Source organism: Mytilus galloprovincialis, chromosome 13 (assembly GCF_965363235.1).
Source record: "Mytilus galloprovincialis chromosome 13, xbMytGall1.hap1.1, whole genome shotgun sequence".
Taxonomy (NCBI): domain Eukaryota; kingdom Metazoa; phylum Mollusca; class Bivalvia; order Mytilida; family Mytilidae; genus Mytilus; species Mytilus galloprovincialis.
Genome location: NC_134850.1, coordinates 28,093,323 through 28,110,241, shown reverse-complemented (window position 1 = coordinate 28,110,241; position 16,919 = coordinate 28,093,323). Strand labels below are relative to the sequence as shown.

General features: G+C 32.6%; 1 protein-coding gene across 2 annotated transcripts; it reads right to left on the bottom strand.

The window, feature by feature from the left end:
• Nucleotides 1-359: 359 nt before the first annotated feature.
• Nucleotides 360-15,653, bottom strand: LOC143055911 (matrilin-3-like). 2 transcript variants are annotated; one of them, XM_076228962.1, is made up of 8 exons: nucleotides 15,176-15,653; nucleotides 13,992-14,274; nucleotides 12,857-13,191; nucleotides 12,294-12,416; nucleotides 11,678-11,789; nucleotides 3,827-4,000; nucleotides 1,333-1,434; nucleotides 360-509 (listed from the first exon to the last, which is right to left on the bottom strand). In XM_076228962.1, exons 1-8 carry the CDS (start codon nucleotides 15,416-15,418, stop codon nucleotides 454-456), a joined length of 1,428 nt encoding a protein of 475 aa, XP_076085077.1. In that variant the 5' UTR covers nucleotides 15,419-15,653; the 3' UTR covers nucleotides 360-453. The 2 variants fall into 2 exon arrangements, with proteins under 2 accessions (XP_076085077.1, XP_076085078.1); XM_076228963.1 differs by lacking the exons at nucleotides 360-509; nucleotides 1,333-1,434; nucleotides 3,827-4,000 and adding an exon at nucleotides 10,860-10,993.
• Between the last annotated feature and the right edge of the window lie 1,266 nt (nucleotides 15,654-16,919).

Below are 16,919 nucleotides of genomic sequence, written 5' to 3'. Positions count from 1 at the left end.
AGGTATAATCAAGAATACAGTGTTTTAAGTTGTGGTATGCATCAATCTCCAACAGCATTGATCCTGCTACTTGTAAAACCATTTGTTACTTTAATATGGTGTATACAATTATGTCAAAACTCAAATGAGGCAGACATCCTGTTTTAATTTATCTGCATTACTCGATTTATGTAGACAAATACATGAAAGATGTGAAACACCCCCTAACACATACACACATACGCACAAATACAAAAACAGAACACCATAGCCACCACTTTATTTCAGAAATTTTAAATAAAGACTGAATTATATTATCTCACCATAATGATAGAATGGTGTGAAAATTAGCAAGAGTTGTCTTACATTAATCACAGAGAGGTGCTAGCACATATTTTAATTATATCTTAATCAACGTTAAGTTTTGAAGTTAATTTGAACTGCCAATATATGAAGCATTCCTTCATTGTATGATTATTTTTTCCCTACTACAGGGATCCATCCTGTTGACATTGGTGTTGCTGTTGGTCCTGTTAAGTGAAAGATTATTTCAGATTAGAGAAAAACACAATTCAGTCAGGCATAATAATTTGATCTTCATTCAATTGTTTTAAGTCAGTATAACACTTTCAGAGGCACTTATATAAATTTAAAGCATGAACTTTATACATAGCTAATATTGATCGACAGTGTCAGGCGACATATGCAAGACATAAGAAAGGTAATCGGCAGGGGTGATATCAAAATAATATTGACCTTAATAAATTTAGTCACATTTTATTTCTGTCCTGGGTATAAACCATTTTGTTTAAAAGATACTTACCGTATTTTTGAATACTATTACATACTGGTTGAAGTGAATAAAGTTCCTTAACTCTTCAATGCCATTCCAGAAATTAATTGAAAAAAATACTAAAAGGAGCTTATTATAATAGATTTAAAGCAATAACCAAGTTTTCATGAAAGTATTTTCCAGTTATTATTCAAAAACCGAAAATTCCCCCTTTTTATGAATTGATACCAATAACAGTTACTCGGTAAAATAAGACCTAAAATTTATAAAGATCAAAAGGGGGTCTACGTCAATAGATATAAACAATTTCACCAAGGATTTATGAAAATTGGTTCAAGTGTTTTCGAGTTATTGTCCCACATGTTCAAAATATAAATAATGAAAATTGGAGTTTAGTATTCGAATATCTAAATCTTGAATTATAAACTACTTGAATTTGGTTCACATATTTACAACATTTAACAGCCGTCTGATAAATAGAGTTTTCTATTCAAAACAATGCAAAAGCGTTCAATTGGGTTGATGTTTTGAAAGGGTTATACTATGTAATGTTTTCTCACCTGAACATATACCACATGTTGCTTTACAGTAATTCCTCAATGTGGTGTCATGGCAAACTGCTGTGTTTTTACAATCAACCATTTTGCTATCAAAACATGGTGCTACAAAGAAGAAGCATTTACTGATCTTAACGCGTTTTACGTCGTCAGCTTTCAATAAAAAACTGATGGTTTACCCAAAATATTTAATGTTTAACAGTTGCAAGACTTGTTATTCAGAGAATAAATGTTCATTGTTTCCTTCGACTGTGTCTATTTCACTCCACCTCGCAACTGGAAATAGGTGGTATCTCGTTGGACAGTAAATTTGCTAAGGTCTTCATAACCAGTAAACTAGTTTATATTGCGCAATCCCCAAGTACCTTTTTAAAAATACGTATTCGATTTGTTGTATTTAGCACAGCTGGTGCGTCAATATTCTTTCTCTATGTTTGATTTGCTGCAGTGTGTGTTATATGTCCACTTAGTGTTTCTGCTTTACAGTATTTTTTATAGTCTTTCATCTTATAACCTTTCGCCAGTATTGTCTGTAAGACGCAGGCTAGCTCCAATCAACTGTGTAATCACCATCGCTGTTTTTTTTTGTCTGCTGTGTTGTTCCCATAGAAATTTTATCGGCAATACCACCCACAGTTCATTCTTGCAGTCACGTTTAAGAATAGCATTTAGTTAAATTGAAGAAACTTGTTCCAAAGTTTTACAGATGCCACCTTAGATTGATTAACGGAACATTTAAAAATTCATGTTGGTAAATTTGTTAAAAAATAAAAAATAAATGCCGTTGACAAAGAAAAAACGTTATACATTTACGAGACAGTCTACTAAAGTACGCATACAAGTTAATATTGAGTGACAACAACTCTGTCAAAAGAGAAGACAACAGATGGCAGAGAAAATACATAGTCCTTTATTCATAAATGACATCCGCCATGTTACTCTTGACATGTTGAAATTCGATAATAGCTCGCAATCAGTTAAATTGAAGTAACACATTTCAACGTATTACAGATGACATTTTTGTTTCATTAATGGAACATCCTACATTTATGTTGGTAATATAAAAACATGAGAGGAAAATGCTTTAGACAAAGCGAAAAGCAACAGCAACCCACCATATCTTGATCTAATGAACATTTCTACCCCTGTCAGATTTGCTCAAACTAGTTAATTTTCAGAGATATAGGGCAAAAGAACTGCATTTTACCTCGTTTTTAATTTGTAGCCATAACAATGATGGCGGATACCTTAACTGATAGGCTGGGTCAACGGATACATTTTTGTATACTATATAACCTAAGGCTGATTTAAGCCAAGTTCTGTTTTATTTGGCATAGAAGATTCAGAGTAGAAGATTTTTGTAAAATTTAATGGACGACGACGGACGCCTATTGATGAGAAAAGAAATGTGATCTCTCGAGGAGATTTATCTCATTGGCAATCATACCACATTTTCTTTTTTATATCACTTGGCCCCTATGGGCTAGGTGAGCTAAAAAGGATGGAAAAACTAGTAGGTGAAGTGATATTTCATCAGTAAGTAATAATTGTCCACAATTAATTTCCGAAAGTAGAAAGTGCGCTTTATAGCTTGATATTACAGAATTTTAGAAATTTTAGACTGACATCGACATAACCAAAGTTTAATAATAATAATAATAATAATAATAATAATAATAATAATAATAATAATAATAATAATAATAATAATAATAATAATAAAAATAATATCTTTATTTAGAGAGAGCAACTCATTTAGATTACACCAATTTTCAATAAGGCTCTCTTAATACAATAATAATTACATTAAAAATAAACAATGCATCAATAATAATGATAAATAAAGACTATATACAATTTAAAATACAATAAACAATTATGATATGGCATTAAAGTACAAATATGATGGTAATGTTAAAAGTACATAGATTTGTATTTATGTTTAAATTCTGATACTGTATTTTATTTTTTGATTGAATTAGGAAGAGCATTCCACACTTTTGGTCCAGTGATACGAGAAACTAGACTTCTACAACTCTGTATTTGGTTTTGGACGACACGACATGTTGACCAAGGCTTAGCTTTTATTGCTGACTATGCGTTATGGGCACTGCTCAATGTTGAAGGCAGTACGATGACCTATAGTTCTATGTCATTTGGTCTCATTGGCAATCACACCACATCTTCTTTTTTATTTTAGATGTTTAGAAACAAATACAGTCTTCTGATCTGCTTTTCTACATGTTGTGTTATCTTTAGTGACGTTTTGACCCAGTGTGAATTCGCATGGAGTATGATTATTACAGTAGATGAGCGCCTTCCCAGTAAACCTGTGGTTTTGCTCCTTTTAAGGTTCGTGCCAATCTTTTAGTTTTTGTTTGTTAATTTTAATCAGTTTATGATTTTGCACATCAATATACTACTGTCGCCTTGACAAATTTTAAATTACTTCGTCAGTGTTTAATTTGTTTTATTAAATAAATTAAATTTCACTTACTGCACAGTTTACATGTCAAAGGACAGTAAGGTTTTAAAGGAGCCTCATTACACAAAGATTGAGAACACAAAACACGGCGGTCATCCTTGCAGCTGAATAACGACGCCCTTGTTGGTTTTTCAGTGGATGTCATGATTAATGCTTCTGGAGTTGTTATCGATGGTGTAGTTTGGGCTGAAAGTCAAGGTAGCTAATTACTAGTAGTAATTTTTTGTATGTTTGAAATATAGAATATGTTTTTCTTTTTTCTCCAAGACGTTATTTAGAGTTACGTAAGTTGTAGTTATATAAAAAAAATACAAACGGCGACAAACACTTTTTCTCCCGCTTCCACATACATTATCTTAATTGCTCTCTCTCTCTCAAACTGTCTCTACACACTCTTTCTCGCGCACACTCTTTTCCTCTCTCTTTCACTCACTCTTTCTCGCACTGTTTCTCTAACATTCTCTTTCTCTCTCTTTCGCTCTCACTCTCTCTCTCTCTCTCTCATACTCAATTTCTCTCTCTCTCTCTCTCTCCCTCCCACTCTCTCTCTCTCTCTCTCTCTCTCTCTCTCTCTCTCTCTCTCTCTCTCTCTCACACACACACACTCTGTCTCGCTCTCATACTCTCTCTTGCCTTCACACTCTCTCTCACTCAAACTCTCTTTTGCTCTCACCCAAACTCTTTCTCTCTCACTCAAATCTCTTTCGCTCACACTCTCTCGCTCATATGCTCTCTCCCTCAAGTCTCTCTCATTCACTCACAGTTTTTCTCTCTCTCACACTCTCAGCAGCCCCCTTGCAAACTTTCTCGCTCAAAAAAAAACAACTGCAGAAACAAACACAATAAAAACATTAACCAAGAATATATATAGCCCTCCCTTATATTCAGCCATTAGAAGCAATCATGTGTATAACCCTTTTCGTTTTAGTCACACAAGGTGGGATCATACTGGAATTCAATGTCCCCCATCTAATACACCGTCTCGCTCATCTCGATCTTATTAACAAGGTTAACCATATATAAATGACTGTATGCAACTCATCTATATTTAATTTAACAAGTATGTATACAAGTTATTTTGTGTATTACACCTGGATTTAACAAATTGAGCAAAACATATATCAACAACAAGAATGTGTCCATAGTACACGGATGCCCCACCGGCACTATCATTTTCTATCTTCAGTGGACCATGAAATTGGAAAAATACTCTAATTTGGCTTTTAAATTAGAAAGGTCATATAATACGGGATATGTGTACTAAGTTTGAAGTTGATCAGACTTCAACTTCAACTTTATCAAAAACTACCTTGACCAAAAAAATTAAATTTGATGTGGGACAGACAGCCGAAAGAACGGACGCACAAACCAGAAAACATAATGCCCTAACACTTTCGTAGGTTGGGCATAAAAATGTCATTTGGGAGGTCAATTCTGTTGATGTATTAGTGATACATCTTATTGTGACATTATATTCGATTCAGAAGTGACATTAATGATAAAGCAATAACAAACACGTGATGTAATAATGAGTTCTGCATATTCATGACCTAAACTGATATTTATTGATAATAGAAAACTCTCTATACTTATGCGTTCGAATTAAAAGCTGACGACATCTATATCTCCATGCTCAGTCGCTCCGACATTCTCATAAGGGGAGTTTATCAGTTAGTGGTCTCAACCTTATGATCGTAAAGTTCTACACTTACGATCATCCCAATATGGGCCATTGGCAGACACAAAGTTAGGAAAATTTAAAAAGGCCGATTTCTCCACTTTAACAGCTTATTTTCAATTTTGTTATTGTTAAGACAAAAATCTTTATAAGCCGTGCCATTGAATGTTCTTTCCTAAATGATAGAAAAACAACCAGAAGAACGAAAATTGAGATAAAAAAAACCATCTTGTTGTAATTTGATCTATGAGTGAACGAAACTCCAAAGGAGTAGGTCCGGTAAGGACCGATTTCGGCCTCAAATTTCAGGTTCATCTGACGACAGATTTTGACCACTTTTTAAACACTTAAGTGTCTATTTTATTTGAAATAATTAGTATATGTGAAAGATTTTTACAGATTTAGTCATTAAAAACGATCTGATTCAAGCTCAAATATGAAAAATATACCTAATATGCCGGAAAATGTCACTTTTCAGATGGTTTTTGGTAAAAATGAAAGTGGCCGCATCCGTGTTCATCCTCAACCTTTATATATGTTATGTATTATCATAAAATACAACTAACATTTCAATATTAAGGATGAACACGAATGCAGCCACTTTCGTTTTAAACGAAAACCGTCTAAAATTTAACTAAAATGCTAGAATTATGAGGATTTCAGTAATTTAGCATGACTTAATGGTGCTAGTACCTGATATATGTGCATTGTATTGTCAAAAACAGCCCATATTTATGTAGCAGAGGCATTCTACTGTCCAATAAATAACTAAAGGTTTACATTTTAACAATTTTGTAAAACTGCTATATTTTGGGGCCAAAAAGGGGTCTTACTGAACCTACTCCTTTACGATGTGTTTTTTCCTTTAAATGAACATTCTTTTTAGCAGTCACGATATATTTGTATTACTGAACATACTTAGTATGATTCCAAAACTGAACAAAATGAGCGTAATGAAAACCACAAAGTATCAAAAATAAATGACACAAGGGGAAATTAGCAAGCATATATTCAAATGTCATCAATGTTTTTTACGTGTACACAGTGTGGAAACGGAACTGTACGGTGTCTACGAGGGCTTCGACATTAGAAAACAAACAGCAAGTTGCTGAATGTAAGTTTTGATTCACGTTGACACCAGTGAATTAAGATCTCATCACTTTATCATGGTTTTTTCTTAATTCTGAGATTTTAATCATACAATGACTCTTTTAAATTCATGCCATACTAACAGTAAATGGCTGCAACAGGGAAACGTTATATATACCAACAGTTCTTTTCTTGTGGACATTATAAAATACAAGAGTTAAGCAATTTAAAACGATTGCGATAGAGAAACGTATATATATTAAAGAAAATACAATAACCAAAAGGACATAGAAGAGAAAAGCCATACTATGTGTCTCTACAATGAGACGTTATCGCTGAAAAAAGAGGGGCGAAAGATACTAGAGGGATATTCAAACTTATAGATAGAAAATAAACTGACAACACCATTGCTGAAAAATAAGATATGTATAAACAGACAAATAATAGTATACAAGACACAACATAGAAAACGAAAAACTTAGCACAAAAACTGGGGGTGATCTCAGGTTTTTTGGAAGGATGAACAGATCCGGCTCATGTTATCAAAAACCCGATATCGATCCATAGTCTAATTAGGTAGGTCACATTCATAAAAAGGGAAAAGAATTGTAGTTATGACACACGGAACGTATCCGATACCATCAGATTGTTTGTACGTTATAGCAAATATTTTGGTTATTTGAAAATCTGTCCTTTATATGTGGAGACGAGTTTGTGATAATGCAGAGTTGACTAGCTTTCAGTAACTAAGAGTAGTACTACTAGTATGAAATTGTACTTTCGTGTAACGGGATCTGTTGACACAATTTGTTATACATTTCTGTAATTCAATGTTGACATTATTTTTTGTCTCGTTTCTCTATTTGTCAATTGTACCACCTTTGAACAGTATATAAATAACACATCGCTGAGAGAAGCCAAGGTTAATTATGCTTTTTCGAGGGGTACCAATCTAATCTATCACCCTCTGAGCTATGTACGTGTTATTTAATTTATTTTACTGAATGTCCTATCATTACTGTCCTTTACAGATTAATTTTATTTGAAGGTATTTTCTAGAGACGTTACGTACATATCAACATACGGGTACTAGAACAATCAACAGAAGGGAAGCAAGTAGATGAGAGATGTCTTTTTACACTACTCCTACACATTTCTATATTACTTCCTGTATCGTCTATCTTATATCTCTACAAGTGGAGCAGTATCTGCTTACCCTTCCGGGGAACCTTAGATCAATCCCAGATTTTAGTAGGGTTCGTGTTGCTTTGTCTTTAGTTTTCTATGTTGTGTCTTGTGTACTATTATTTGTCTGTTTATCTTTTTCGTGTTTAGCCATGGCGTTGTCAGTTTATTGTCGGTTTATGAGTCTGACTGTCCCTCTGGTATCTTTCACCACTCTTTTATATAGGCACCTACGTTTTAATAAAATATTCATGTTGTGTAAAGGATCAAACTTATTCGTTCAGTGTATGAAAATAAGGAGATGTGATATGATTGCCAATGAGACAATTATTCACCAAAGTTTATAAAAATGCAGTGAATGTAAGCAACTATTAGTAACCGTAAGAACTTCAACAATGAGTAAACCCCATACTGTTTGGTCGGCTTTAAAAGGCCCCAACATGATAACACATGACATAATAAGATTACTTGTATTTGTTTGATTGGCTTTTTGATCGTATAAAGCCATTTATACAAATATTTTGTAGTGTTTTTATGTTAAAACGGTACACTAATGTCGCAGGTAAGGGTAAAGGTTGTCGCATATTTTTAAACGTTTTAAACATGTTGCATTTTTATGTACATGTCCTTAGTCATGAGCCTCTTGCTCAGTGGTTGTCTTTTGTTGATGTGGTTCATCGGTGTTTCTCGACTCTCGTTTGTTTTATAGGATAGGCCTTTGGTTGTCCGGCTTTCCTGTTTGAATTTTTTTACACTAGTATTTGGTAACTTGCGGGTCCATATGAGGCAAGGCTTTATGTCGAAGGCCGCTCTATGACCTAGCTAGAAATGTTATATATTTTTTATACATTGTGACTTGGATGAAGTCGTCACATTGACATTCATACCACATGTTCTTATTTGTATTAAGCTGCAACATTTGTAATTCAAACAAATATTAATTAGACAATATAGCTATATATAGGTAGTGTCTTGAAATATGAAATTTATTTGTATGAGGCATAGAAACGGGGGAAAATTTTTCCCGTTTCGTGCCGAATACAAATAAGCGGGTTTCGTTAGATCTCCCACGCGACATATCAGAAGACGGGAGCGATGAGAGATCGGTTTTCAATTAGATTGAAGGAAATCATAATAGGATCTAGGTTTAAAATGTATCTATTAGTCTTAGGAGTTGTATACTGATAGACAATTGTGAGGCTAGCTATAAAACCAGGTTAAATCTCCAATTTTATACATAAGAAAAAGCCTGTTCCAAGTTAGGAATATGAAAAAGTAGAATCATTCACAATAAAAAAAAAAATCCGATGAAAATTCAAAACGGACAGTCCCTAATCAAATGGCAAAATCAAATGATAAAACAAATCGAACGAATGGACAACAACTGTCATATTACTGACTTGAAACAGGCATTTTCAAATGTAGACAAATTTTAAGTTTGCCAATTGATAAGGACCTTTTCCGTTTTGGTATATGCCATTTAAATTCGATGTTTTTTTTATTTTTTTTTTTTTAACATGATAGATATGTGCTGCTGAAATATAAATGGAAAATTCCTAATAGTGAATCTAAAATCATCTCTTTTGTAGTTTAATTTTTTTTTTCCAGTCGACTAATATAGTCCACATTCTACACAGCTACTTTAGTACAAGTAATCTTGATGTACATATCAAATGTACATCTGTAAAGCTATTTATAAACTGTACAGCTGTAAAGCTATTTATAAACTGTACAGCTGTAAAGCTATTTATAAACTTATTTGAAAATCCAACGCTTATTAAAAATATGATGAACTTATAAAAAAATGACAAATGATCTTTGCGTAATGGAGATTCAAAATAATGATAATTTTTAAGTTTTGTAATTCAACATATGTATTGCATTTTGAATTAAACACATAATAGTTTTGAAGAATTAGAACAATAAAAACAACTTTCATATTCGGTATCGAGTGAAGAAAGAAACAAAATTAACTATGAGTTATTTTTTTCAATAAAGTAATTATATTTAACTGATGATAGTCTATTTGTTTAGAACTAAACTATAATTCAAAGTTATGTTATACTTTCGATTAATAACTGCAAAAAATTAAAGCATTGTATTAAAAAAAAACTGCTCATTTAAATAAAACATTATGATAAAGAGTTACACTGACCAAAAAAGTAAAATCGTTGCATGGCACTTAAAGGGAATATAAATGAAGGCAATAGTAAGACAATAACAATCAAAAAACCAAAAGACATTTACATCAACAGTTATAAATAATAAATAAGAAACCGGGTGTGAAATCAGGTGCTACGGAAGGGTAAGCATTTCCTGCACCGTATACGAATATAAATCCGGGTAACGAACTAAAACTAATACCCATCCAAAGCACATTAAACAACGACATATTGAAATCTGTTAAAAAATAGGTTTTTTTTTTCACATAGTGCATGGTGGCCTTTTGTAGCTGACTATACGGAGGGTTGAAGGCTGTTCGGTTGCCTATATATGCTTTCTTACATCCACTGCATTTAAACTAAACAAAATTGGCAATCACAGCACATCTAACTTTATTTCAACTCCTATGTTGCGTTTTGTATACTGCAACATTGTTTATTTAGTACGCATATCCCGGAGCCCTCTTTTCGGGCTTCCGAGCAAATGCCCTTGTTCCGCGATAGAAAATTTAATTACGAACTCAAAAAGACATATGAAATAGCTAGAATTTCAACTCGAAATCTTAATTAATCTAAATGAGACTTAAATTTGAATCTTACTCAAACTCTGCCTCAAGAAGTGACTCAAATTCAAAGTTGTAACTAGAACTCTGCCTTTAAATGTGACTCAAACTCGAAGTCTAACTCGAAACTCAATGCTTACTAGAACTTTAATTCTAAGCATAACTTGAATTCGAACACTTACACGGTAGGTATAATGTCCGGCTAGGATCGTGGTTTTTCGAGTGATTTGATCGGGCTTTTTTGAGTGATTTGATCGGTCTTTTTCGAGTGTGACCACTTTTTGTCGAGTGAATATGATCACAAATGTAAACAAACAGACTTCTTTTCTAACAAGACGTGATATAGAAGCTTGAGTTTGATATACAAGGTTATACATGATATGTTAGTATTTGAGATATAAAGATAGTATCATTCTGACATTGCTTTTCGTTTGAATAATTTGAACAGCAACATCACTATTACATCCGTAAACGTATTTGTTTGGCGTCAATACATCTGGGGCTAAAAGAAAAAAAGGTTAATAGTATTCATCATCATGTATGATTCAGCTTTATATGTGAAGAAGATAAAACTTGAAAAGAATTTAGTTTTCTTTGCTGACAAACGAACTCCAAGGAAAATTCAAAACGGAAAGTCAAATGGCAAAATATAAAGCTCAAGCCAAAATGTCTACTCAAACACAATTAACAAATGGAAAACAAACGTTCATCTTTTGATAGTATTAATGTCGTCATATTGTACCACTATTGACCCCATCTCGTGTCCGTCAAGGTTAAATTCACTGGCTGATGTTCAATAGAAGTCAAATATAAATATGAAAAATATGAGAATTTGTATTGCTTGATTACTTCTATTAAAACTAGTGTAAGATTTGGCTGTTATATCAATACACTTTTGGGGATTCTTCTAAACATGTTCTATGTGTCTTCATTTTAAACAATAAGTAATGAATACGGGTTACAACTTATACAAAAAAACAATACCTAAAGATTTGTCTTTTTCGAGGGCTAGTTTGATATTCCTTATTGACTTAGTTGTCTGTTTGTTATAACGGTTATCATGATCTTTTAGATAACCTTACATCTATGTATGACCATTTGACATATTGTCTTATAGCAAACCTTGCTCAAACACTTATATACAAGTCAATAAAATTGAGAATGGAAATGAATAATGAAAAAATACCTTTGCATGAAACCTGTTCCATTTCTGCTTTCAAAGAATCTAAGTCGGCAAATGAATTCAGAATTTGGACATGTGTGCATGTAGGTTGACTAGCGACAGCATTCAATTCTCTCTGGAAATAGGACACTGTTATAACATTATTACTTTTTTTTATTAACTTTTAACTTTTGTATTACATACAAAAGGCAATACCCACGCGAGAACGATACATCGAGGCTCCAGTTTTGTAAGTCTTTAGAATGTTTGCCTATGAGTTTGACTATGATGCGCTTTTGTCGTCTGCTGCAAATATGAAATTATAATTAGTATGCCAAATACCAAAGCATTTGCATGAAAGCCGATGACGATATACGATATCTAGATATAACTGTAAAGCAAAAGTGTATTTAACAGATAACGACATATGACTATAGTTTTACATTGTTATGCCACACCAGACAGAAATATGTAAAAAGAAGATGTGATATAATTGCCAAATGAGACAACTCACCACAAGAAACCAAATGACACAGAAATAAAAAACTATAGGTCACCATACAGCCTTCATCAATGAGCAAAGCCCATACTGCATAATCGGCTTTAAAAGGCCCCGAAAAAGATGTGTTTTTGAACTTACCTCATCGACCTGTGCACTTACTCCAATGGCAAATATTGATATTCCCTTGGCTTTGGCAGCTGCTGCTTGTCTTAAAGTCTCATTTCTATTTTCAGAACGCCCATCAGTTACAAGAATCAAGATCTAATTGAAAAAAAATAACATAGTAAACTGAATCGGCAATTCAACTTATGAATAAAGACAACAAAAAATACGTTTTTTTTTTTTTTTTTTTTTTTTATTTCAAATTCTTTATTACCTTGAACTTTACAGTTCATCAGTGTCAATACAAATTTTCATAGTAAACAAGTAAACAGACAGACAATGGTCATGGATCTTCATGTAATATCGTATTTATCATGTCTCTGAAATTGACCTATGAAAGACAAACGAGTTGTTGTTCAATAGTATTTTTCAAAAAGTCAGAATTCGTAACTGATTATTTTATTACATAACATTAATTTATAAAATTCTTGAGAAAGAAAAAAGTCTTACATTATACCAAACCCATTACAATTACATGTATCAATATGAATTTTACCCAAATCACATAATTTTAAAAATGTGCAATTATTTTATATTACCTTTGATGATCCTAAACGGGCGCCATTAGTGGTTGTAAAACAATTGTTGATGGCGTACTCAATTGCTTCAGCAGTGTGTGTGCCACCCGATTTGTACTGTACTCCATCGATTGCCTTCTTTAACCCATCGGCAGAAGTGTGTGCGTTTAAATTAAACCCTCCATCAAGTGTTGTGCTGAATCTGATAACGCCGACCTGTGTTGTGTCGCTACTGATCTCAAATGAGTCAACAATATATTTGACAAACTGCTTTGCTGCATCAAATTCTTGAGGAGCTAAACTGGTGGAACTGTCAAGGGCAAATACCAAATCTAAGGTATTTGTTCTTTTACATCCTACAAAAAGAATTACAAATATATATATATTTAAACTTACAAAAAGAATTACAAATACAAATATATTGTATGATGACCTCCATCTTTAATTGTTTACTCTTGTTTTGTGTGTGCGTATTTAAGTTATTATCCATAGACAGCTAAGCCTTCATACAGTATGTCCAAAATTTGTTTATGTTCATTATTTTAAAACGACAATAAAGTAGAAATGCGTGTCAATTGTATTAACAAAAGTTGTTTTTTCTAGTCAAACGTTCTGTTGAGGTAGGCTATGCACCAAAAACCTATTTGAAACGGTAAACGAAAATAATTTTAGTTCATTTAAAGGTAAATTGGTCATAGCACTGTTACAGTCATAAAAGAGGGCAACTCATCCGTATTAAAAAAAAGTTTAAGCAAAGTGGTTGGTTAACTGTTTTGATATATCCTCCAAATGTAACCCTATCTACGGAAATCATATTAGAAAACTTTATAATGAATGTTGATAGTGCAGCTTTTAAAATAAGAAAGAAAGGAAAAGCAAAGAAAAGTTAAAACTACCTCAGTTCAACTTTTCTTGAGATAGTTGGGACTTTAATGATGTATAAATATCTTAGTTTATCAACGTACAATATTAGGAATGATGATACAAATAATGTTGGTGCTAAAACACTGCCTCCTTGGCTGGTGATATGCAGAGACTACCAGTCTATCAGCACACGTATTGACCAAGTTGTTTCGGTGTAGAAAATGAAAATAACGCTTAATAAATTTGGATAATTTAAAGTGTACTTGCATATATAAAATTTATAGAAATTTACCTGTTTCTAATTTGTTGGATTTTGTGAAAAACACATTTGCAAGATGACCTGGTCTGTAAGTGTTTACCCAAAAGTTGGCTTGATAATGGATACCACGTGGGATTCCATTTTTTCCTGCTTTGAGAAGAGTAAACAGAGCGGCGGCGAGTCCTGAGTATAATGGTTTTGCCAGATCTACCCACTGTACTTTTGACCAATCGATACCTATGCTCTGTTTAATCATCTTCTTAGCATCATCCAGAACTATAGCTGTTGCAATTTGTTGGAACATGTCCTGGTCTATCTACAAGTATTGATAAAACATGTTTTTTAATTTTTTAAGTGTAACTAATGTTCCCAGTTAACCTTTTGCAAAACAAAATACCAAAAAAAGAGCGTAGAAAAACTATGAAACAGACAGACGACAACGAGCTCGACAGTAGGGAGATGGCGAATTGATATTAATTATGAATTCAATAACGTAGTGTCGAACAGTTCAACTCAAAAGTTGCATAGTTTCACATGTTTCACTTAAAATTAAAAAAAAAATACGCTTCTTAGAGTTTGCATGTTGTATAGACATTATTTATTGTTAGAAACCGTCTGATAACTTCTAGATGTCTTTTGTGTAGTTTATGTCAATGGATTTCTGTCTTATTGACGTAAACCCATATCTATTACAGCTAAAACTAATTTTGCTAAAAAAAAGACTTCAAAATCATCGTGCAAAAAGCGATCTTGCAGAAATTGGATGAGCTATCTTTTATATTTCGTTTCAACATAAACATTAAACGCCATAGGATGTTTAAACAAAATATGCATTCAAAAGGGGAGTCTTAGTATTTAACTTGAAAAGATCCAAAAAAACATGTATCGTGTGGCATGCAGAAAAAAGTATATTATTGTTAAATATGTGATATTTAACATTTGTCTTTGGCTATTCCATAATTTTACTATAGCAAAAACAACATTTTAGATTAATAAAAAGAACAGCTGCAATGAAAATTGGGCTGCGATTTTGTAATATTCTTCATCCTTAATGATGCTTATAAATCTAATTTGTTTTTCATGTGCTTCTTTTCTTAGACGTAAATCTCAGTCAAATCAGTTATAAATGTACATTTATGTAAAACATACAAAAGTGTTAAGTTCGCGCGAAAGTTTGTACATTTCAATTTAAGCTTAAGAGGAAATGAGCTACTAACCTGCCAAATTCCTCCATAGTAATTTGGTCTGTATGTATTTGCTTCCAAACCATCCATGCTCTCAACATATGCAAGTCTTCTGAGGTACTTTTTATCATTTGGGAAGATACATGCCTCTCTGATCAAATTCACTACAGCTTCTACGACATCCGATCCAGATGCGTTTGGAGTTGTAGTTTTGTCGGTTAATTGTCCATTTACGAAACACACCACGAAAAAAGTCAATACACCTAATTTTAACATGTTTAAATTTTAAGTAGTTCAATGCTTTAAATAAATCTTTAAAAGACCTAGTTTCAATGACTTTCGGTCACAAGTCAAGAAAGTCAGACGTTTTCAAAGTTAAGCTGCCCTGTTCAAGTGTGGTGTTAAAGTGGCAAAGCTTGCTAAACGATACAATGGTTTGATATCTCCCGTTAAGGGTTGATTATCTAAGCAAATAGATAATGTCAATTACCTAAGCCTCCGCCTACAACGGACAAGTGACGGTAACGCTGGTATTTTCAGGACTATCGTTAAAAAGATATGTTTACTACAGATTTACGACATTGGGCGATAAGACGTATGTTACATTATTATTTATTTGTACTTTGGCTTATCCTACCCGATACATTTCTGTCTTGGTCCTCGATGCTAAGAAGCGGAAAGTAATGGATAGAATAAATATTTGCAGTGTCAGGAGTTTTCATACAAATTAGCATTGATAACTATAGTTAAGGGCAAAGGGTGTACTTCAATAAGTTGAACAGTTAATTAAAAGTATCACAGTTTAACATCTTTGCATTGAATAATGATTTGAACAGGACTTTACAATCTCTGAACAAGCGAACAATATCTGTTTGAATCTGAGTGTTTATAAACATAGTAAAATGCACAAATGAAACGATTTGTCAGTGAATAATGACTTTTTTGTTCATTTGTATCTCGATCCACAGGAAATTTGAATCTTGTCAATTTTAAAAAGAAAGCAACATTTGTTAGATATCTTTGCCCGATGTAGTTGATAATAACTAGGTGATATACAAGTTCGCAGTTGTAATGTACTGAATAGATGTAAAAGTAGTCCAGTCAAACTAATTGCAACAGAAAATGTTTTAGTTCTAATCTATAGCATTATGCCCTTTATATACACAGTAAAAAGTCCCATAAAACTTACTTGAGGCAAACTCAAAATCAGCATTTTTAATTTCCTATGGAAATTAACATTGGAAGGGGAGATAACTGTTGCAAAAATGAATCTTTTTTGGTCAGTTTTGTGTTGTTTTTCTTGAAATTTATGTAAAGTATGATACTTTGATAGGGTTATAAGTTTGTATCTGACTAAATTATATAATCTTCTGCTCATGAAATGTACTTAACTGAAGTGCTATGGGTAGTTTAAATTTTTCGTGCATTTTTCATTAAAGAAATTGCAAATTTGATGCTTTGTGACCATTTGAAAATTTAGTATTGTTTATATCTGAATAATATAGTTTTTCAGCAATTTACTTATCTAAAGAAACTTTAAACCACAATAAGAAGAATACATGCTTCATTATTTTGATCAAATTTGAGATTCTTTACCTTGACATGTTGAAAAATTCAATAAATAGTCAACTAATGAATTACGAAATCTAGATTATAGCTTGATAAAAGATATGAAAACATCTTTAGAGTTGTTTTTTATACTCTAAAGACCGCTAAAAAATCAAGAATCAATACATTTTGATGAATAGAAGCGGTACAGTTATAATTTTGTATCAAT

What these genes read in the sequence shown, in the direction of transcription:
- LOC143055911 (XM_076228962.1), bottom strand. Translation starts at nt 15,418, where the DNA reads ATGTTAAAATTAGGTGTATTGACTTTTTTCGTGGTGTGTTTCGTAAAT. An exon ending in ACTATGGAGGAATTTGGCAG is followed by an intron (nt 14,275 to 15,175) that starts GTTAGTAGCTCA and finishes CAATACTTGTAG; the next exon opens with ATAGACCAGGACATGTTCCA. An exon ending in TTTGACATGTAAACTGTGCA is followed by an intron (nt 1,435 to 3,826) that starts GTAAGTGAAATT and finishes TCTTCTTTGTAG; the next exon opens with CACCATGTTTTGATAGCAAA.